Source organism: Oncorhynchus keta, chromosome 25 (genome assembly GCF_023373465.1).
Source record: "Oncorhynchus keta strain PuntledgeMale-10-30-2019 chromosome 25, Oket_V2, whole genome shotgun sequence".
In the NCBI taxonomy this organism is placed as follows: Eukaryota; Metazoa; Chordata; class Actinopteri; order Salmoniformes; family Salmonidae; genus Oncorhynchus; species Oncorhynchus keta.
Window position 1 is genome coordinate 36,605,429 of NC_068445.1, and position 23,563 is coordinate 36,628,991.

The 23,563-nt window shown below is 46.2% G+C and overlaps 1 protein-coding gene across 1 annotated transcript in view; it reads right to left on the reverse strand.

Moving 5' to 3' along the window:
• The window catches only part of LOC118357968 (nitric oxide synthase, brain-like), a 184,878-nt gene that overhangs the window by 64,892 nt on the left and 96,423 nt on the right, over nucleotides 1-23,563 (reverse strand). Inside the window, exons 8-10 of the mRNA XM_052479218.1 lie at nucleotides 12,296-12,437; nucleotides 5,284-5,423; nucleotides 2,881-3,055 (exon numbers count right to left, since the gene is read on the reverse strand). Coding sequence (XP_052335178.1) covers nucleotides 2,881-3,055; nucleotides 5,284-5,423; nucleotides 12,296-12,437 — 457 coding nt within the window. The remainder of the gene's footprint in view (nucleotides 1-2,880; nucleotides 3,056-5,283; nucleotides 5,424-12,295; nucleotides 12,438-23,563) is intronic.

The window sequence follows — 23,563 nt, forward strand, 5'->3', positions numbered from 1 at the left end:
GACCATTAACGATGGATTCTAATGTCTCCTCTGGCCTTCCTGACCATTAACGATGGATTCTAATGTCTCCTCTGGCCTTCCTGACCATTAATGATGGATTCTAATGTATCCTCTGACCTTCCTGACCATTTAATGATGGATTCTAATGTCTCCTCTGGCCTTCCTGACCATTTAATGATGGATTCTAATGTCTCCTCTGGCCTTCCTGACCATTAACGATGGATTCTAATGTCTCCTCTGGCCTTCCTGACCATTAATGATGGATTCTAATGTATCCTCTGACCTTCCTGACCATTTAATGATGGATTCTAATGTCTCCTCTGGCCTTCCTGACCATTTAATGATGGATTCTAATGTATCCTCTGACCTTCCTGACCATTTAATGATGGATTCTAATGTATCCTCTGACCTTCCTGACCATTAACGATGGATTCTAATGTATCCTCTGGCCTTCCTGACCATTAACGATGGATTCTAATGTATCCTCTGGCATTCCTGACCATTTAATGATGGATTCTAATGACTGACCATTAACGATAGATTCTAATGTATCCTCTGACCTTCCTGACCATTTAATGATGGATTCTAATGTATCCTCTGACCTTCCTGACCATTAACGATGGATTCTAATGTATCCTCTGGCCTTCCTGACCATTAACGATGGATTCTAATGTCTTCTCTGGCCTTCCTGACCATTAACGATGGATTCTAATGTCTCCTCTGGCCTTCCTTACCATTTAATGATGGATTCTAATGAAGTGAAAGATAAAGCAGATATTGTAGGGGTTTTTATCAAGCACTTCATATCTTTGATAATGGTGGGGCCCAGGACTCTAATGTAAACTCTGTTACAGTAAACTATGATATAGGCCCTCATGTGAACCATTTTATTGCTGAGTCTGTTTCTTATACTGAGGTCTGTAAAGCACTAAAGGCTAGAGACACTAAAAAGTCTGCAGGTCCAGACAACCTGGACCCCCTACCTCTTAAAGATAGCAGCTGGTATTATTACTGAACCTGTGGCTCACATTTTCAACTTGAGTCTCTTGACCAATTCCATACCCAACATTTGGAAATCAGCTTCTGTCCTCCCACTGCTAAAGGGTGGAGATCCCTCAGATGCTAATAACTATCGTCCTATCTCTAAACTCCCTATCCTGGCCAAAGTATATGAATCTCTAGTGATCTCACAGTTAAAAAACGTCTTAATTGAAAAGAACATACTGAGTGGGGTTCAGTCTGGCTTCAGATCGGGGCACAACTGCAGCTATGGCAGTGGAATATTACATCATTAATGCACTTGATAAAAAGCAACACTGTGCTACTCTGTTTGTGGATTTATCAAAGGCCTTTGACAATCACAAGTCTAGCTATCTTGAGATTAATAGAGGTGTGCCCCAGGGTTCCATTTTAGCTCCTGTGTTGTTCTCAATTTGTATTAATGGGATGCAACCAGCAAAGTTACATCTCTATGCAGATGATAAAGTAATATATTCATGTGCTCCTTCTCTGGTTCAGGCTGTTGAAGAGCTCCAGACTGCTTTTCAGTCCCTCCCTTTATGGTCTCAAACTGGTCTTGAATGTAAAAAAAATTAATTCATGACCTTTACCAGAGCTAGAACTCTGCCAGAGAACGTTAGCATTGTCACATCTGGTGGCTTATCCATTGGAAAAGTGTCATCCTATAAATACCTAGATATTTGGTTGGATGACAAGTTGTCCTTTAAAGTTCATGTGGATAATCTTGTGACAAAGCTTAAATTGAAATTGGGTCTTTTATTTTCGTAACAAGGCTTACTTCCATCTTATGGCTAGAAAGAAGCTTGTTCAGGCCACTTTTCTCTCTGTAATTGATTATGGTGACTTGTATATGCAGGCAACCTCCTCTGTCTTACAGACTGGACCCTGTTTATCATGCATCCTTGTGCTTTATTACAAATGCCAAGTCACTCACCCACCATTGCACATTGTACCAAATGGTAGGTTGGACCTCACTTTATATGCGTAAAACTCCCTCTTTACTTCTGTAGTTTGGTCTCCTTCACCACCAGCAGTTACCATACCCGGTCTGCTAGGTGGTTGCTACTTAAAGTCCCCAGGACATTCACAGTATTATGCAAGACTGCCTTCTCTTCTTGTGCAACAGAGGCATGGAATAGTCTACGACATGTTTCATCTAGATATGTTAGTGCCACTGAATGAATTTAAAATATTGACGGGAGACTCTGTTAGGGAGGAGTGTAAAATGTTTTTTTTTAGGCTGGGTCATGTTGTTGTATTCTATTGTTGTATGTTTTCATTCTGTAATGTACTAATTGTTGCTGCCTTTTTGGCCAGGTCTCCCTTGAAAAAGAGACTCTGGGTCTCGATGGGCTTTTCCTGGTTAGGGTTAAATAAAATAAAATAAAGTATTACAGGCGTATAGTATAAAATAAAATAAACAGATTATGGTAAAGCATATGATCGATTCTAGTGAATATCCTGGTAAAAGATTATAGTAATGCATATGATAGATTCTAGTAAATATCGTAGTAAAATATTATGGTAAAACTCACAACTATTGTGTGAATTCCCCTTACAAACCCCACACATAGGTAACATCACTTTATACCTCATGGTCAAATTAGAATATGTCCAAATAGTGCCTTTAACCATTGCAGCTGTCACAGAGGTCCCTGACGCATATCACGGTGCCCATGTAACTGCCACCGAAGGGGTGCTTATAAACGTTTAGAAATGCATATGAATGTTTTATAAACCTCCAGGATGTTGTAGCGAGAGCTGTCACAGAAGTCCCTGACGCATATCACGGTGCCCATGTAACTGCCACCGAAGGGGTGCTTATAAACGTTTAGAAATGCATATGAATGTTTTATAAACCTCCAGGATGTTGTAGCGAGAGCTGTCACAGAAGTCCCTGACGCCGATCTCGGTGCCCATGTACCAGCCACTGAAGGGACAAGCAGTGAATTCCAGCCCCCCCACCTCTAGCAGCATGCTAGATACAGCAGGCAGACTGTACCACTTCAGATTCAGGTCCTTGAACCAATCATACCTGCAAGGATGGGGAAGCAAAGACATTGATTCAAATTATTAGCATTCAAGGTATGGAGGAAAGATGGAGAATGTGACTTATAACTTGACTTGTTGATTCAAATGAATAAGCTAGCATTCAAAGTATATAGAGATGGTTGAGAGGATATATTATACATAGCTTGAACTGTAGCTGACTGCTGCTGTTGTTTACATTCTGAATACATTTAAAAGCACACCTTCTTATCTTGGTGAAAAGCCATTGGAAGAGACTAGTGACAAGTTTATATTCTGACCTTGACATTTGTATAGTACGTCATGGAAAGAAAATATAGTTTGTAGGTACAAAGAAGTTAAGGATTTCTCCAAGAGATGTTAGATGTTAGAATTCTTCTGTGATAACATATCTGCCCACTGTGATGACACATCTGCTCACTGTGATGACACATCTGCTCACTGTGATGACATATCTGCCCACTGTGATGACACACCTGCTCACTGTGATGACATATCTGCCCACTGTGATGACATATCTTCCCACTGTGATGGTATATCTGCCCACTGTGATGACACACCTGCTCACTGTGATGACATATCTGCCCACTGTGATGACATATCTTCCCACTGTGATGGTATATCTGCCCACTGTGATGACAAATCTGCCCACTGTGATGACAAATCTCGTCACTGTGATGACATATCTGGTCACCGTGATGACAAATCTGCCCACTGTGATGACAAATCCGGTCACTGTGATGACAAATCTGGTCACTGTGATGACAAATCTCGTCACTGTGATGACATATCTGCCCACTGTGATGACAAATCTGCCCACTGTGATGACATATCTGCCCACTGTGAAGGTATATCTCCTCATTGTGATGACATATCTACCCACTGTGATGACATATCTGCCCACTGTGAAGGTATATCTCCTCATTGTGATGACATATCTGCCCACTGTGATGACAGATCTCGTCACTGTGATGACATATCTGCCCACTGTGATGACAAATCTGCCCACTGTGATGACAAATCTCGTCACTGTGATGACATATCTGCCCACTGTGATGACATATCTGCCCACTGTGATGGTATATCTGCCCACTGTGATGGCATATCTGCCCACTGTGATGACATATCTGGTCACTGTGATGACATATCTGGTCACTGTGATGGTATATCTGCCCACTGTGATGGCATATCTGCCCACTGTGATGACATATCTGGTCACTGTGATGACAAATCTGCCCACTGTGATGACATATCTGGTCACTCTGATGACAAATCTGCCCCCTGTGATGACAAATCTTCCCACTGTGATGACAAATCTGCCCACTGTGATGGTATATCTGCCCATTGTGCTGACAAATCTGCCCCCTGTGATGACAAATCTGCCCCCTGTGATGACAAATCTTCCCATTGTGCTGACAAATCTGCACATTGTGATGACATATCTGCCCACTGTGATGACAAATCTGCCCACTGTGATGACAAATCTGCTCACTGTGATGACAAATCTGGTCACTGTGATGACATATCTGCCCACTGTGATGACATATCTGCCCACTGTGATGACAAATCTGCCCACTGTGATGACAAATCTGCCCACTGTGATGACAAATCTGCCCACTGTGATGACAAATCTGCCCACTGTGATGACAAATCTGGTCACTGTGATGACAAATCCATCCACTATGATGACAAATCTGCCTACTGTGGTGGCACTTGCAAGCGATTCAGAGGCCTCGAAATGACTGGTCCTACATCCAAAAAATGCTCTGCGTGGCCTCTGGGACCGGCTACCTATCTGTTTGGTCGCAGTAGCATAGTGCCATCATAGCTTCATGTAATGATGAGATGCAAGTGATGACAGTTGCAGGAGCCAAACAAGCAGCAGAGAAGAGCTGAGGCTAATTGAACTGATGGGTTGGGAGGGACAGGGGGTTTGAGAAGAGAGCCAGGTGGATGGTTCTTGGGGCTTGGTTGGCAGAAAATGTCATGTGCCCGGGATGAAACTCCCTCTGCGCCTAAAGTGTGGGGTGTGATTGTGTCTGTGCGAAAACATGGCTCGTACATTGCTTCAGTCTAAGTGGTTTGCTAGTGTGGCAATTGGAACACACCCCAACCCAGCCTCTGTTAGTGTGTGTTGTCTCACTCACTTGGGGTGTGTGTTTTGTGTGTGTGTGTGTGTGTGTGTGTGCGTGTGGGGTGGGGAGGGGGGGTGCATGTGTGTTTTGTCTCACTCACTTGGGGTGTGTGATCTGCACCTCTAGAATGAGATCTTGAGGTATCTCAAACAGCTCTGGGTCGTTTCCGTTGGACTGCAGCAGGAGAGGCAGCACGTCGAAACGGCCCTTGGGAGGCTTCCAGCCCTGCTGGATACAGATCTACAGACCCAAGCCAACACATTTCATTACATTTTAACATGGATTCACTCAAGTAGACTCATAAATCCTGTTTAGTGGTTTCCACTCCAGAATCTGTTTTGTCAGAGTTTTAGCCTTGCTCAGAGGCATGCTATATAAAGACATTGAACAGGTTTTGTTATCGACTTCCGGACTTGTCTCCATGCTGTTGTGCTGTTTATTGCTGTTTGTTGTGCTTTTTGTTGTGTTGTTTGTTGTGCTGTTATTTTGCTATTTGTTGTGCTGTTTTGTTGTGCTGTTTTGTTGTTGCTGTTTTGTTGTGCTGTTTGTTGTTATGTTTGTTGTGCTGTTTGTTGCCATTTGTTGTGCTGTTTATTGTGCTGTTTGTTGTTATGTTTGTTGTGCTGTTTGTTGTGCTGTTTGTTGCCATTTGTTGTGCTGTTTATTGTGCTCTTTGTTGTTATATTTGTTGTGCTGTTTGTTGTGCTGTTTGTTGTTATGTTTGTTGCCATTTGTTGTGCTGTTTATTGTGCTCTTTGTTGTTATATTTGTTGTGCTGTTTGTTGTGCTGTTTGTTGTTATGTTTGTTGTGCTGTTTGTTGCCATTTGTTGTGCTGTTTGTTGTTATGTTTGTTGTGCTGTTTGTTGCCATTTGTTGTGCTGTTTGTTGTTATGTTTGTTGTGCTGTTTGTTGCCATTTGTTGTGCTGTTTGTTGTCATGTTTGTTGTGCTGTTTGTTGCCATTTGTTGTGCTGTTTGTTGTTATGTTTGTTGTGCTGTTTGTTGCCATTTGTTGTGCTGTTTGTTGTGCTGTTTGTTGTTATATTTGTTGTGCTTTTTGCTGTGCTGTTTGTTGTTATGTTTGTTGTGCTGTTTGTTGTGCTGTTTGTTGTTATATTTGTTGTGCTGTTTGTTGTGCTGTTTGTTGTGCTGTTTGTTGTGATGTTTGTTGTTATGGTTGTTGTGCTGTTTGTTGTGCTGTTTATTGTTATGTTTGTTGTGCTGTTTGTTGTGCTGTTTATTGCCATTTGTTGTGCTGTTTGTCGCTACTTGGCTATACATTGACCAACGACTTGTTTGTTGTGCTGTTTGTTGTGCTGTTTATTGCCATTTGTTGTGCTGTTTGTCGCTACTTGGCTATACATTGACCAACGACTTGTTTGTTGTTTCCTCGCTCTACTTTTTTCAATCAGCTTTTTCACCCTGGAAGCTTTATCTGGACATGGTTCTACTGGACCTTGACCAGGCAACAAAGCTAAGTGGTAACATTAACATGATGCCATCTAATTGCAGTTGCTGTTCTCATAATATACAGGAGAACTATCACCTTATGGTGAGTATAGCCGTGCTGCCTGCACAGCTTCAGGTGCAATCGTTAGGCAGGGCAATTTAAGTTTAGGAAAGGAGGAAACAGTGTCTGTGCCACCAGTAAGTACAGTTAGTAGTATAAATCCTACAGCACAGTTCCCACAGCCGGACAATTTTATCAAGGCTTCTGGATAGAAATGCTGTGGCCATGCTAAACCGGTGTCACTCATTCAGCCGACAGACACTTTCAACCGGTTCTCCCCATAAAGCAGCGAGTCTGAGGCCGAGCCTTCTCGGGTCTCTCCTTCACCCATTACGGGGTCTGAGCCATCATTAGCTCTGACAAATTGAAACCCTAGTCATTCACGACTCCATTACCCCAATATTAGATTTAAAAATAATCATCCAGCGATCATACACTGTTTATCAGGGGGCAGGGCTACTGACGTAAAGGCTAATCTGAAGATGGTGTTGGCTGAGGCTAAAACTGGTGAGTGTAGAGAGTATAGGGATATTGTTATTCACGTCAGTACCAACGATGTTAGGATGAAACAGTCAGCGGTAACCAAGCGCAACATAGCATCAGTGTGTAAATCAGCTAGAAATATGTGTTGGCATCGACAAATTGTCTCTAGGCCCCTCCCAGTTAAGGGGAATGATGAGCTCTACAGCAAAGTCTCACAACTCAATCGCTGGTTGAAAACTGTTTTCTGCCCCTCCCAAAATATAGAATATGTAGATAATTGGCCCTCTATCTGGGACTCACCCACAAACAGGACCAAGCCTGGCCTGCTGAGGAGTGACGGACTCCATCCAAGCTGGAAGGGTGCTCTCAGCTTCTCTATGAACATAGACAGGGCTCTAACTCCTCTAGCTCCTCAATGAGTTAGGGTGCAGGCAAGGCAGCAGGCTGTTAGCCAGCCTGCCAGCGTAGTGGAGTCTGCCACTAGCATAGTCAGTGTAGTCAGCTCAGCTATCCCCATTGAGAATGTGTCTGTGTCTCGATCTAGGTTGAGCAAAACAAAACATGGCGTTGTTCATTTTAGCAATCTCACGGGAATAAAGACCTCCTCCATTCCTGTCATTATTGAAAGAGATTGTGATATCTCACATCTCAAAATAGGGCTACTTAATGTTAGAACCCTCACTTCCAAGGCAGTTATAGTCAATTAACTAATCACTGATCATAATCTTGATGTGATTTGCCTGACTGAACCATGGCTCAAGCCTGATGAATTTACTGTGTTAAATGAGGCTTCTATCCTGGTTACACTAGTGACCATAACCCTGCGCATCCCGCAAAGGTGTTGCTAACATTTATGACAGCCATTTTCAATTTACAAAAACAAAAATATCTGTGTTTTTGTCTTTTGAGCTTCTAGTCATGAAATCTATGCAGCCTACTCAATCACATTGTATAGCTACTGTTTACAGGCCTCCCAGGCCGTATACAGCGTTCCTCACTGAGTTACCGGGATTCCTAACGGACCTTGTAGTCAAGGCAGATAATATTCACATATTTGGTGACTTTAATATTCACATGGAAAAGTCCATAGTCCCAATCCAAAAGGCTTTCGGAGCCATCATCGACTCAGTGGGTTTTGTCCAACATGTCTCCGGACCTACTCATTGCCACAGTCATACCGTGGATCTAGTTTTGTTCCATGGAATAAATGTTGTGGATCTAAATATTTTTCCTCATAATCCTGGACTATCGGACCACTATCTTACTATATTTGCAATCGCAACAAATAATCTGCTCAGACACCAACCAAGGATCATCAAAAGCCGTGCTATAAATTCTCGGACAACCCAAGGATTCCTAGATGCCCTTCCAGACTCCTGTCACGAATCCCGCCGAAGATGGTGCCTCTTCCTGTTCGGGCGGCGCTCGGCGGTCGTTGTCGCCGGCCTACTAGCTGCCATCGATTCCCTTTCCTTTTGTTTCTGTTAGTTGGGTCTAATTGGTTACACCTGTTTTGAGTTTAGTTTTGTTTGCAGGCTATTTAAGGGCTCTAGGCCTGCTGGGTATTGTGCGGGCTTGTTCTCTGTTTATTGGTGTTGGTTGATTATTGTGATCTCTATTTTTCCAGACAGTTTTAGTCCTATTTATTTGGACGGGTTGTTTCATGTGCCCTTGTGTTTTGCATGTCCGTTTTTCCGCTGTCATTGGAATAAAAGATCCAGGTACGGAATTACCTGCTCTCTGCGCTTGACTCCTCCACCCACCATTCATAGAAGTCTTAATCGATTACCACATTGTTTTGGAGAGATTAAAAACCCTAATTGGTCCACACGGACAAGTTCTTGCCTGGTTTAGATCTTATCTGTCGGAAAGATATCAGTTTGTCTCTCTGGATGGTTTGTCCTCTGACAAATCAATTGTAAGTTTTGTCGTTCCTCAAGGTCCGTTTTAGGACCACTATTGTTTTCACTATATATCCTACCTCTTGGTGATGTAATTTGGAAACACAATGTCAACTTTCACTGCTATGCGGATGACACACAGCTGTACAATTCGATGAAACATGGTGAAGCCACAAAATTGACAGGCCTGGAAGCCTGTGTTTCAGACATAAGGAAGTGGATGGCGGCAAATGTTTACTTTTAAACTCGGACAAAACAAAGATGCTCATTCTAGGTCCCAAGAAACAAAGAGATCTGCTGTTGGATCCGACAATTAATCTTGATGTTTGTACAGTCGTCTCAAATAAAACTGTGAAGGACCGTTACTCTGGACCCTGATCTCTCTTTTGACGAACATATCAATAATATTTCAAGGACAGCTTTTTTCCATCTTCGTAACATGGCAAAAATCAGAACCTTTTTCCAAATTGATGCAGAAAAACAAATCCATGCTTTTGTCACTTCTAGATTAGACTACTGCAATGCTCTACTCTCTGGCTACCTGGATAAAGCACTAAATAAACTTCAGTTAGTGCTAAACCCAGCTGCTAGAATCCTGACTAGAACCCCAAAAAATTATCATATTACTCCAGCGCTAGCCTTTCTACATTGGCTTCCTGATAAGGCTATGGTTGATTTCTGCTAACCGACAGGTTTTACTGATAACCTACAAAGCATTACATGGGCTTGCTCCTACCTATCTCTCCGATTTGGTCCTGCCGTACATACCTGCACGTACACTTCGGTCACAAGATGCAGGCCTCCAGCTGGAGGCAGGGATTTCTCTTATAGAGCTCCATTTTTATGGAATGGTCTGCCTATCAATGTGAGAGACGTAGACTCGGTCTCGACTTTAAGTCATTACTGAGGACTCATCTCTTCAGTAGGTCCTATGGTCCAATTTGTAAGTCGCTCTGGATAAGAGCGTCTGCTAAATGACGTAAATGTAAATGTAAATGGTTGAGTGTAGTCTGGCCCAGGGGTGTGTAGTCAACCCCTTATTACGGGGGCTGAGTCACTGGATTACTGGTGCTCTTCCATGCCGTCCCTAGGAGGGGTGCGTCACTTGAGTGGGTTGAATCACACACGTGCTCTTGCTGTCCAGTTCTGCGCCCCCTCGGGCTTGTGCGGTGGAGGAGATCTTCGTAGGTTATACTCCGCCTTGTCTCAGGGTAGTAAGTTAGTGGTCTGTTGATATCCCTCCTGTGGTGTAGGGGCTGTGCTTTAGCAAAGTGGGTATATCCTGCCTGGTTGGCCTGGTCCAGGGGCATCGTCGACCCAGCTGTCTCAGTCTCAAGTCTCTATGCTGCAATAGTCTACTTGCTGGGGGGCTAGGGTCAGTCTGTTATATCTGATGTAATTCTCCTGTCTTACCTGATGACCCTGACCTGTTCACCGGACATGTTCCTCGGATGGGGCCACAGTGTCTCCTGACCTCTCCTGTCTCAGCCTCCAGTATTTATGCTGCAGTAGTTTATGTGTCGGGGGGCTATGTGTTATGTGTTATATCTGGAGTACTTCTCCTGTCCTATTCGGTGTCCTGTGTGAATCTAAGTGTGCGTTCTCTAATTCTCTCCTTCTCTCTTTCTTTCTCTCTCTCGGAGGAACTGAGCCCTAGGACCATGCCCCAGGACTACCTGACATGATGACTCCTTGCTGTCCCCAGTCCACCTGGCCATGCTGCTGCTCCAGTTTCAACTGACCTGAGCCCTAGGACCATGCCCCAGGACTACCTGACATGATGACTCCTTGCTGTCCCCAGTCCACCTGGCCATGCTGCTGCTCCAGTTTCAACTGTTCTGCCTTATTATTATTCGACCATGCTGGTCATTTATGAACATCTGAACATTTTGGCCACGTTCTGTTATAATCTCCACCCGGCACAGCCAGAAGAGGACTGGTCCCCCCACATATTCTCTCTCTAATTCTCTCTTTCTTTCTCTCTCTTAGAGGACCTGAGTCCTAGGACCGTGCCCCAGGACTACCTGACATGATGAATCCTTGCTGTCCCCAGTCCACTTGACTGTGCTGCTGCTCCAGTTTCAACTGTTCTGCCTTATTATTATTCGACCATGCTTCTCATTTATGAACATTTGAACATCTTGGCCATGTTCTGTTATAATCTCCACCCGGCACAGCCAGAAGAGGACTGGCCACCCCACATAGCCTTTTTTCCTCTCTAGGTTTCTTCCTAGGTTTTGGCCTTTCTAGCCACCGTGCTTCTACACCTGCATTGCTTGCTGTTTGGGGTTTTAGGCTGGGTTTCTGTACAGCACTTTGAGATATCAGTTGATGTACGAAGGGCTATATAACTACATTTGATTTGATTTGACATGCTACCTTTTCTCGGACCTGCTGTTTTTGACTCTCTCTCTCTCTCTCTCTCTCTTTCTCTCTTTCTCTCTCTTTCTCTCTTTCTCTCTCTCTCTCTCTCTCTCTCTCTCTCTCTCTCTCTCGCTCCTGCTCTCTCTCTCGCTCCTGCTCTCTCTCTCGCTCCTGCTCTCTCTCTCTCTCTCTCTCTCTCTCTCTCTCTCTCTCTCTCTCTCTCTCTCTCTCTCTCTCTCTCTCTCTCTCTCTCTCTCCCCATTTATCTCTACCGCACCTGCTGTCTTGACCTCTGAATGCTCGGCTATGAAAAGCCAACTGACATTTACTCTTGAGGTACTGATCTGTTGCACCCTCTACAACCACTGATTATTATTTAACTCTGCTGGTCATCTATGAATGTTTGAACATCTTGAAAAACAATCTGGCCTTAAATGGTCATGTACTCTTATAATCTCCACCCGGCACAGACAGAAGAGGACAGGCTACCCCTCAGAGCCTGGTTCCTCTCTAGGTTTCTTCCTAGGTTCCTGCCTTTCTAGGGAGTCTTTCCTAGCTACTGTGCTTCTACGTTTGCATTGCTTACTGTTTGGGGTTTCAGACTGGGTTTCTGTCACTTTGTGACATCTGCTGATGTAAAAAGGGCTTTATAAATCAATTTGATTGATTGATTCATACTGTAAGTGGTTCAGTGGGTTGAAGCTGACAAGACATAGTCAGCTTCAAGAGCTGGCAAGACATAGTTGACAAGACATAGTTTGTGGTTTTATATCCCATGAGGGATACATATGCCATGCTCTTACGAACTATAATTCACTTTGAATAACAGTGACCACAATGTCATTTAACTGTACCTCAGTGAACTCCACGTTGGCTGGGTCTCCCAGAATCTGACCGTCGGGTTGCTTGTAACCGGCATAGCGAATCAGCTGTGTGTTCCACACCCGGAAGTCATGCTTGCCATCTGTCCTCTGAGGAAATATGGTAATGGCAGATCTGAAAAAAATTGAAATGACCAGGTGTGAAAGTAGATTTAATTTCTTCCCTTAATTCTATGTTCAGGCTCCTTGGGCCTGAACATAAGAACTACATAAAGCAGAGGTGTGGATTCGAGTCACAAATATGATGACTTGTAACTCGACATTGACTTTAACACCAATGACTCGTGACGTGACTTTGCCTTGAGCCTTATGACTCGACCTGACTTGATATCCTCCCCAAGTCCAAATATAAAAAATGATGATATTAAAAAAAGTGTGCAGCGCATCAACTCTTCATTTAACGGATTACAGTTTGAATCGGACAGCAGCCAATCAAATTGTGCCAGCTGAGAAAAGGTTGCATGTGACAGTGCAGAGGAACGTCGGCGGTGAATTCAGACGGAGCCCTTGGAAAGATGACACCCCAAATTATTATTTTCGGATATAAAGACGACACTGTATCAACACAAAACGGATTGCAACTTACAAAACATGCGGGAAGAAAATGACAGTCGGAGGAACAACAATTTCCAATTTTGTTCGACATTTGAAGCTGCACGAAGAACGGTAAGTCGTGGCTAATATAGCCGACAGCTACAGTCGTATGAAAACGTTTGGGCACCCCTCTGAGGCTGCATAATAATTTACTCTGTCGTCATAGAAAATGATCACAGTGGCATGCCATTCATTTTCTAATAAAAGCTGAGTACTGGGGTATTGTCCAGACAAAGATATTTAGTGTAGCAATATTAAGTTGTATGTGAAAAATAGGCTATGCAAAAATGTGGGCACCCTTGTCATTCTGTTGATTTGAATACCTGTAACTACTTAGCACTGATTAATTGGAACACAATTGGTTTGGTGAGCTCATTAAGACTTGAACTTCATAGACAAGTGCATCCAATCATGAGAAAAGGTATTTAAGGCCAATTGCAAGTTGTTGTTCTCTTTGACTCTCCTCTGAAGAATGGCAACACGGGGGCCTCAAAACAACTCTCAAATGACCTGAAAACAAAGATTGTTCAACATTATGGTTTAGAGGAAGGCTACAAAAAGCTATCGCTGAGATTTAAGCTGTCAGTGTCCACTGTGAGGAACATGGTGAGGAAATGGAAGACCACAGGCACAGTTCTTGTTAAGGCCAGAAGTGAGAGGCCAAGTAAAATATCGAAGAGGCAAAGGCAAAGGATGGTGAGAACGGTCAAAAACAGCCCACAGACCACCTCCAAAGACCTACAACATCAACTTGCTGCAGATGGTGTGCATCGTTCAACAATTCAGCGCACTTTGCACAAGGAGAAGCTGTGTGGGAGAGTGATGGGGAAGAAGCCTTTTCTGCACACATGCCACAAACAGAGTCGCTTGATTTTGGAATAAGGTGCTGTGGACTGATGAAACAAAGACTGAGTTATTTGTTCATAACAAGGGATGTTATGCATGGCGGTAAAAGAACACAGCGTTCCAAGAAAAACACTTGCTACCCACAGTAAAATTGGGTGGGGGTTCCATCATGCTGTGTGGCTGTGTGGCCAGTGCCGTTACTGGGAATCTTGTTCAAGTTGAGGGTCGCATGGATTCCACCCAATATCAGCAGATTCTTGGGAATAATGTTGAAGAATCAGTCACAAAGTTGAAGTTACACCGGGGCTTGATATTTCAACAAGACAACGACCCAAAACACTGCTCAAAATCTACCCGGGCATTTACATAGAGGAGCAAATATAATGTTCTGGAATGGCCATCCCAGTCCCCAGACCTGAATATCATTGAGAATCTGTGGGATGATTTGAAACGGCCTGTCCATGCTCGGCAACCATCAAATCTAACTGAACTGGAGATGTTTTGTAAGGAGGAATGGTCCAAAATACCTTCATCCAGAATCCAGACACTCATTAGAGGCTATGGGAAGCATCTAGAGGCTGTTAATTTAGCAAAAGGAGGCTCAACAAAATATTGATGTGATATTTCTGTTGGGGTGCCCAAATTTATGCACCTGTCTAATTTTGTTTTGATGCATATTGCACATTTTCTGTTAATCAAATAAACCTCATTTCACTACTGAAATATTACTGTGTCCATCAGTTATTTGATAGATCAAAATGAAATTGCTGATCCAAACACCCAATTATTTATAAATGGAAATCATGGAAATTGTCAGGGGTGCCCAAACTTTTTCATACGACTGTATATATTTTATAACTTTACTGGTGTATCATGTAGGCTAACTTAACGTTAAATCGATGAGCCTCCACACAGTCAGTCAGTGCGGGAACGTGAAAATTGCACCCAAGATTGAGCTACAACTGGCTAGGCAGTTGGTAACCTAAATCCTGCCTGATGTTCCTAAAACAAGGGTCTTTCTCATGGCTACCCATGTATTTCCATGGAAAAATAACATTTATTTGGAAAGTAATAAATATATTTTTAAAAAGCATTCATGATTTGTGTAAATGTAATATACTAACTATTACTCCTGTTAAAAATATGAAATGGTATTACATTTGGTGAAGAGCACATTATGACTTGTTTAGGACTCAAAACTCAAAATTAAAGACTTGAGGCTTGACATGATACTTGACGGTCTTGACTTGAGACTTGACTTGGGACTTGAGTGCTAAGACTTGAGACTTACTTGTGAATTGTAAAACAATGACTTGGTCCCAAATATTTGTCGCTTAACTTTTGAAATGTATCCTTTTAACGTGGCATTAACATAAGCAGTCATGATGTTTTCATCTGATTGTCAAACAATCACTATAAAAGGTTCCTGTTGGCCTGGCAAGCTGCAAATGTTCGTCGACTCTAAAATAATTCCCGCGTCAATACAGTGCACTGTGCACCCGTCATTTGAAGAATGGAAAGAGACATCGCCAACAAAACCCTAAGATGTGTAATGAATGACAACGTCCTTCTTTGGGCCTACATCTCATTAGACCTGAACTGTGTCCACTATCTGCGCTCCTCTTGGTCGTTTCTGCCTTGCAAAATTTCCCTGTTATTGTCAAACCACCCCTCATTTTTATGAGCGCATTCCACACGTTTTCAAGTCCATTTGCTCCGTTTTCATTAGGGTGACATGCGTGCTGATAGATAATAGTGTAGTAGCCTACAGTAGTAATGGCTTATGTTGAACCAATACGGCATAACCCCACTATTTGTTATTATTTATTGAAACTTTATTTAACTAGGCAAGTCAGTTGAGAACAAATTCTTATTTACAATGACGGCCTACCACGGCCAAACCCGGACGACGCTGGGCCGCCCTATTTTGTCAATACTTTCACCCCTGGAAAATAAAGCCACCCTCCCCCAGCGAGAGAGAGCGCGAGAGAGCGTGCGAAAAGCGACAAGAGCGAGAGCGAGAGCGAGTGAGCAGAGAGAGCGAGAGCAGTGAGCAAGAGAGCGAGAGCGAGGCAGAGTGAAGCAAAGAGCGAAACGAGAGAGCAAGAAGCGAGAGAGGCGACAGAGGGGCGAGAGAGCGAGAGAGCGAAGAGGCGAGAGCGAGAAGTGAGAGCGAGAGAGCGAGAGAGAGCGAGAGGAGCGAGAGCAGGAGCGAGAGAGCGAGAGAGAGGAGCGGGAGAGAGAGAAGGAGGGAGAAGAGAGAGAGAGAGAGAGAGAGAGAGAGAGAAGAGAGAGAAAGAGAGAAACAGGAGAGAGAGAAAGAGATTTGAGAGAGAGAGAGAGAGAGACAACGAAAGGAAAGGCGAGTGAGAGCGAGAGAGCGAGAGAGAGAGAGAGAGAATAGAGAATGAAGAGAGAGAGAGAGAGAGATTTGACAACAAGAGCGAGAGAGAGCGAGAGAGCAGGAGCGAGTGAGAGCGAGAGAGCGAGAGAGAGAGAGAGAGAGAGAGAGAGAGAGAGAGAGAGAGAGAGAGAGAGAGAGAGAGAGAGAGCGAGAGATTTGACAACAAATGAAAGTCTACTCACATAGTATCTAAAGGTTTAGCACAGTTTAACCCAGGGGGCTGTGGGATAAGGGAGCCTGGACAGTCTGGCAGGGCTAAAGCTGGGTTACTTTTAGTCCGTCCCCGCTGAACCACTGAACCCATCCTGTTGTGCTACGCTAAAGCCATGACAGGGAAAACCTGTTGATTCTACTAATCTGTCTGTAAATCTCTGACGCCCAGCGGAACAGTGAGAGGAGAGCAGCTGTTATGATCTGGGGCAGTTAGATACAGCATCTGGGCACCAGTCTCTCTACTACGCTCTGTTTACAGACCAGAAACTGGTGGTTATGTGTGGCTCAGTTGGTAAGAGAATGGTGCTGGTAATGATAAGTTCCATGGTCAATACAAGCCCCCTAAATGTTAAGGGAATAGACAATATTTTTGGAGGCTGAATCAGAAGCAGTCTGCAGATCAGCAAAGTTGTGATTTAGCCAACTCCATACTCATTTGATGTCATGCTATACAAAAACCTGACAGAGGACATGGCTAAATCACAAACTGATCTGCTATCAGGCTTCTACTACATGCTGACAGTGGCTGAATATTTTTTGATTTATGATATCAAGGACTATCAGCGGTCTTTGGGAATGTGAGGTGAGGCGAGGTGACTTTAATTCAGTGCAGGGATGAGTCAGACTGATACAGTTTGCCATTAATTAATTTGGGAGTAAAGACGTAGTTTGATTAGGCAGAGCTGTATTGGACTGATAAAGGACTAGCTGTGAGAAAAGTCTAGCAGACTAGAGAGATGCAGTTGAAGAGACACAGACAGACAGAGAAAGAGAGATGGAAAGAGGGAGAGATGAAGAGAGGGAGAGATGGAAAGAGAGAGATGAAGAGAGGGAGAGATGGAGAGAGTGAGAGAGGGAAAGAGGGAGAGATGGAAAGAGGGAGAGATGAAGAGAGGGAGAGATGGAAAGAGGAGAGAGAGGAGAGATGAAGACAGGGAGAGATGAAGAGAGGGAGAGGAAGAGATGGAGAGGGAGAGAGGGAGAGATGGAGAGGAAGAGATGGAGAGGGAGAGATGGAGAGATGGAGAAGGAGAGATGGAGAGGGAGAGATGGAGAGGGAGAGATGGAGAGGAAGAGATGGAGAGGGAGAGATGGAGAGGGAGAGATGGAGAGGAAGAGATGGAGAGGGATAGATGGAGAGGAGGAGAGATGGAGAGGGAGAGATGGAGAGGAAGAGATGGGAGGAGAGATGGAGAGGAGAGAGATGGAGAAGGTGGGATGGAGAGGGAGAGATAGAGATGGGAGGGAGAGATGGAGAGGAGAGATGAGAGGGAGAGATGGAGAGGGGAGAGATGGAGAGGAGATGAGAGGAGAGGGAGAGATGGAGAGGTAGAGAGATGGAGAAGGAAGAGATGGAGAGGGAGAGATGGAGGGAGGGAGAGATGGAGAGGAAGAGATGGAAGGGAGAGATGGAGAAGGAGAGATGGAGAGGAGAGAGAAGATGAGATGGAGGGAGAGATGGAGAAGGTGGGAGATGGAGAGGGGAGAGATGGAGGAGAGATGGAGAGGGAGAGATGGAGAGGAAGAGATGGAGGGAGAGATGGAGAGGGTGAGATGGAGAGGAGAGATGGAGAGGAAGAGATGGAGAGGGAGATGGAGAGGTAGAGAGGAGATAGATGGAGAGGGAGAGATGGAGAGGAAGAGATGGAGAGGGAGAGAGGAGAGAGAGAGGGAGAGATGGAGAGGGAGAGATGGAGAGGGAGAGATGGAGAAGGAGAGATGGAGATGGAGAGGAGATGGAGAGGAGAGATGGAGAGGGAGTGATGGAGAGGAAGAGATGGAGAGGGAGAGATGGAGAGGAAGAGATGGAGAGGGAGAGATGGAGAGGGAGAGATGGAGAGGGAGAGATGGAGAGGAGTGATGGAGAGGCAGAGATGGAGAGGAAGAGATGGAGAGGAGAGATGGAGAGGGATGGAGGTGGAGATGGAGAATGAGATGGAGAGGATGGAGAGAGGGGGATAATGGAGAGGAGAGGTGGAGAGGAAGAGATGGAGAGAGGAGAGATGGAGAGGGAGAGATGGAGAGGATGGAAGGAGAGATGGAGAGGGAGAGATGGAGAGGAGAGATGGAGAGGGGAGAATGGAGAGGGAAGAGATGGAGAGGGAGAGATGGAGATGGAAGAGTGGAGATGGAGAGGGAGAGATGGAGAGGAGAGATGGAGAGGAGAGATGGGAGAGGCAGAGATGGAGAGGAAGAGATGGAGAGGGAGAGATGGAGAGGAGAGATGGAGATGGAGGGAGAGATGGAGAGGGAGAGATGGAGAGGGAGAGATGGAGAGGGAGAGGATGGAGAGGAAGAGATGGAGAGGGAGATGGAGAGGAGAGATGGATGAAGGAAGAGATGGAGAGGAGAGATGGAGAGGGATAGATGGAGAGGGAGAGATGGAGAAGGGAAGAGATGGAGAGGAGAGATGGAGAGGGAGAGATGGAGAAGGTGGAGAAGGAGATGGAGAGGGAGAGGAGATAGATGGAGAGGAGAGAGATGGAGAGGAGAGATGGAGAGGAGAGAGATGGAGGGGAGAGATGGAAAGGAGAGATGGAGAAGGAGAGATGGAGGGAGAGATGGAGAGGAGAGAGATGGAGAGGAGGAGAGAGGAAGAGATGGAGAGATGGAGAGGATGGATGGAGAGGAAGAGATAGAGAGGAGATGGAGAGATGGAGAGGGAGAGATGGAGAGGAGAGATGGAGAGGGAGAGATGGAGAGGGATGGAGAGAGGAAAGAGATGGAGAGGGAGAGATGGAGAGGAGAGGGAAGATGGAAGGAGAGAGATGGAGAGGGAGAGATGGAGAGGAGAGATGGAGAGGAAGAGATGGAGAGGGAGAGATGGAGGGGAGAGATGGAGGAGGAGAGGAGAGATGGAGAGGGAGAGATGGAGAGGGAGAGATGGAGAGGGAGAGAGATGGAGAGATGGAGAGAGATGGAGAGGAGAGATGGAGAGGAGAGATGGAGAGGAGAGATGGAGAGAGAGATGGAGAGGGAGAGATGGAGAGGAAGAGATGGAGAGGAGATGGAGAGGGAGAGGGGAGAGATGGAGATGGAGGAAGAGATGGAAGGAGAGGGAGAGATGGAGAGGAGAGATGGAGAGGGAGAGATGGTGGAGATGGAAGGAGAGATGGAGAGGGAGAGATGGAGAGAGAGATGGAGAGGGAGAGATGGAAGAGGATGGAAGAAAAGATGGGAAGAGATGGAGAGGATGGAGAGGGATGGAGATGGAGAGGGAGAGATGGAGAGGGAGATGGAGAGAGGAGAGAGGAAGGAAGAGATGGAGAGGGAAGAATGGAGAGGAAGAGATGGAGAGGGAGAGATGGAGAGGGAGAGATGGAGAGGAAGAGATGGAGAGGGAGAGATGGAGAAGGGAGAGATGGAGAGGGAAGATGGAGAGGGAGAGATGGAAGAAGATGGAGAGATGGAGAGGGAGAGATGGAAGGAAGAGGGAGAGATGGAGAGGGAGAGATGAGAGGGAGAGATGGAGAGGGAGAGATGGAGAGGGAGAGATGGAGAGGGAGAGATGGAGAGGGAGAGATGGAGAAGAGATGGGAGGGAGAGATGGAGAGGGAGAGGTGGAGAGGAAGAGATGGAGAGGAGAGATGGAGAGAGGAGAGATGGAGAGGGAGAGATGGAGAGGAAGAGATGGAGAAGGAGAGATGGAGAGGGAGAGATGGAGAGGGAGAGATGGAGGGGAGAGATGGAGAGGAGAGATGGAGAGGGAGAGATGGAGAGAGGAGATGGAGAGGGAGAGATGGAGAGGAGAGATGGAGATGGAGGGAGATGGAGAGGAGAGATGGAGAGAGAAGGAGAGATGGAGAGGGATGGAGGAGAGGAGAGATGGAGAGGGAGAGATGGAGAGGAAGAGATGGAGAGGGAGAGAGATGGAGAGGGAGAGATGGAGAAGGAGAGATGGAGAGGGAGATGGAGGGAGAGATGGAGAGAGGAAGAGATGGAGGGAGAGATGGAGAGGAAGAGATGGAAGGAGAGATGGAGAGAAGAGGATGGAGGGAGAGATGGAGAGGAAGAGATGGAGAGGGAGAGATGGAGAGGAAGAGATGGAGATGGAGAGATGGAGAGGGAGATGGAGATGGAGAGGGAGAGATGGAGAGGAAGATGGAGGGAGAGATGGAGAGGAGAGAGGAGAAGGAAGAGAGAGGAGGGAGAGAGGAAGAGATAGATGGAGATGGAGGAAGAGATGGAGAGGAAGAGATGGAGAGGGAGAGATGGAGAGGAGAGATGGAGAGGGAGAGGTGGAGGGGAGAGATGGAGAGGGAGAGAGATGAGAGAGAGGGAGAGATGGAGAGGAAGACTGGAGAGAGGAGAGATGGAAGAGAGATGGAGATGGAGAGAGATGGAGAGGGAGAGATGGGAGGAGAGATGAAGAGGAGAGATGGAGAGAAGAGATGGAGAGGGAGAGATGGAGAGGGATAGATGGAGAGGGAGAGATGGAGGGGGAGATGGAGAGGAAGAGATGGAGAGAAGAGATGGAGAGGAGAATGGAGATGAGAGAAGGAGATGGAGAGGGGAGAGATGGAGAGATGGAGAGAGGTGGAGAGGGAAGAGATGGAGAGGGAGGATGGAGAGGAAGAGATGGAGGGAGAGGGGAGAGGAGAGATGGAGAGGAAGAGGAGAGAGGAGAGATGGAGAGGGAGAGGTGGAGATGGAGATTGATGGAAGAGATGGAAGGGAGAGATGGAGAGGGAGAGATGGAGAGGGAGAGATGGAGAGGGAGAGGAAGAGATGGGAGAGAGATGGAGAGGGAGAGATGGAGAGGAAGAGATGGAGAGGAAGAGATGGAGAGGATGGAGATGGAGAGGGAGAGGAGAGATGGAGAGGAGAGATGGAAAGGGTAATGTTTACTGGAGAGATATAGACTTTGATGGAGAGGAAGATGGAAGGAAGAGATGGAGAGGGAGATGGAGAGGAAGAGATGGAGAGGAGAGATGGATGGAAGGGAGGATGGAGGGAAGATGGAGAGGGAGAGATGGAGAGGGAGAGATGAGAGGGAAGAGATGGAGAGGGAGAGATGGAAGGGAGAGATGGAGAGGAGAGATGGAGAGGGAGAGAGATGGAGAGGAAGAGATGGAGAGGGAGAGATGGAGAGGAGGGATTGAGAGGGAGAGATGGAGAGGGAGAGATGGAGAGGAAGAGATGGAAGGGAGAGATGAGAGAGGAGAGATGGAGAGGGAGAGATGGAGAGGGAGAGATGGAGAGGTGGAGAGATGGAGAGAGGAGGGATGGAGAGGGAAGAGATGGAGAGGGAGAGAGATGGAGAGGGAGAGATGGAGAGGCAAGATGGAGAGATGGAGAGGAAGAGATGGAGAAGGAGAGATGGAGAGGGAGAGATGGAGAGGAAGAGATGGAGAGATGGAGATGGAGGGGAGAGATGGAGAGGGAGAGATGGAGAGGAAGAGATGGAGAGGTGGAGAGTGGAGAGGAGGGATGAGAGGGAGAGATGGAGAGGGAGAGATGGAGAGGGAGAGATGGAGAGGGAGAGATGGACTGTTTTAGGCAGAGATGGTAATGTTTAGTTAATGAGGGATGGATTCACTTTGAGATGGTCTACCTCAGAGGAGCTCTTTCTCGTTAGAGGAGTTTCCCTTGGAGGGAGAGATGGAGAGGGAGAGAGGATGGAGAGGGAGAGATGGAGAGGAGAGATGGAATGGAGAGGGAGATGGAGAAATGGAGAGGGAGAGATGGAGAGAGATGGAGAGGAAGAGATGGAGAGGAAGAGATGGAAAAGGAAGATGGAGGGAAGAGAGATGGAGAGGAAGAGATGGAGAGGGATAGATGGAGAGGGAGAGATGGAGATGGAGAGGTGGGAGGAAGGTGGAGAGGAGAGATGGAGAGGAGATGGAGAGGGAGAGATGGAGAGAGGAAGATGGAGAGGAAGAGATGGAGAAGGAAGAGATGGAGAGGGAGAGATGGAGAGGGAGAGATGGAGAGGGGAGAGATGGAGAGGGAAGAGGGAGAGAGGAGAGATGGAGGGAGAGATGGAGAGGGAGAGATGGAGGGAGAGATGGAGAGGGAGTGATGGAGAGGAAGAGATGGAGAGGAGAGATGGAGAAAAGAGATGGAGAGGGAGAGATGGAGAGGAGAGATGGAGAGGAGAGATTGAGAGGAGAGATGGAAGGAAGATCGGAAGGGAAGATGGAGAGGAGGATGGGAGATCGGTGGAGATGGAGGAGGGATGGAGAGGAGAGATGGAAGGAGAAGGTGGAAGGAGAGAAGGGGAAGAAGGAGGGAGGGATGGAAGGCAGAGATGGAGAGGAGGGAAAGATGGAGAGGGAGAGATGGAGAGGGGAGGTGGAGGGAAGATGGAAAGGAAAGATCGGGAGAAGGAGAAGATGAAGGAAAGATGGAAGGAAGATGGAGGAAGGGAGAGATGGAAGGAAGATGGAGGAAAAGATGGAAGGGAAGATGGAAGGAAGATGGAGAAGGGAGAATGGAGAAGGGAAGATGGAAGGAAGATGGAGGAGAAAAAAAGATAAGAGAAGGAAAACGAGAATGGAAGGAAAGAGAGATGAGGAAAGAGAATGGAGAGAGATGGAGAAGGAGAGGTGGAGAAGGAAGAGATTGAGAGGGAGAGATGGAGAGGAGAGATGGAGAGGGGAGAGATGGAGGGAAGATGAAGGAAGAGATGGAGGGGAGAGATGGAGAGGAAAGATGGAAGGGAGAGATGGAAGGGAAGATGGAAGGGGAAGAGATGGAAGGAAGAGATGGAAGGAAGATGGAAGGAAAGAGATGGAGAGGGAGATGGAGAGGAGAGATGGAGAGGGAGATGGAGAGGGAGAGATGGAGAGGGAGAGATGGAGAGGAAGAGATGGAAGGAAGAGATGGAGAGGGAGAGAGGAAGAGATGGAGGGAGAATTGGAGAGGGAAGGAGGAAGAGATGGAGAGGGAGAGGGAGAGGAGAGAGGGAGAGGAAGATGGAGAGGGAGGGTGGAGAAGAAGGAATTGAGAGGAAGAGATGGAGGGGAGAGATGGAAGGGAAGAGATTGACAGGAAAGATGGAAGGGAGAATGGAGATGGAGAAGGGAGATGGAGAGGAGAGATGGAGAGATGGAGAAGGAAAGATGGAAGGGAAGGTGGAAGGATGGATGGAAGGAGAATGGAAGGGAGAGATGGGAGGGGAGATGGAAGGGAGATTGAAGGAAGATGGAGGAAGATGGGAAGGGAGAGGAGAGAAGGAAAGA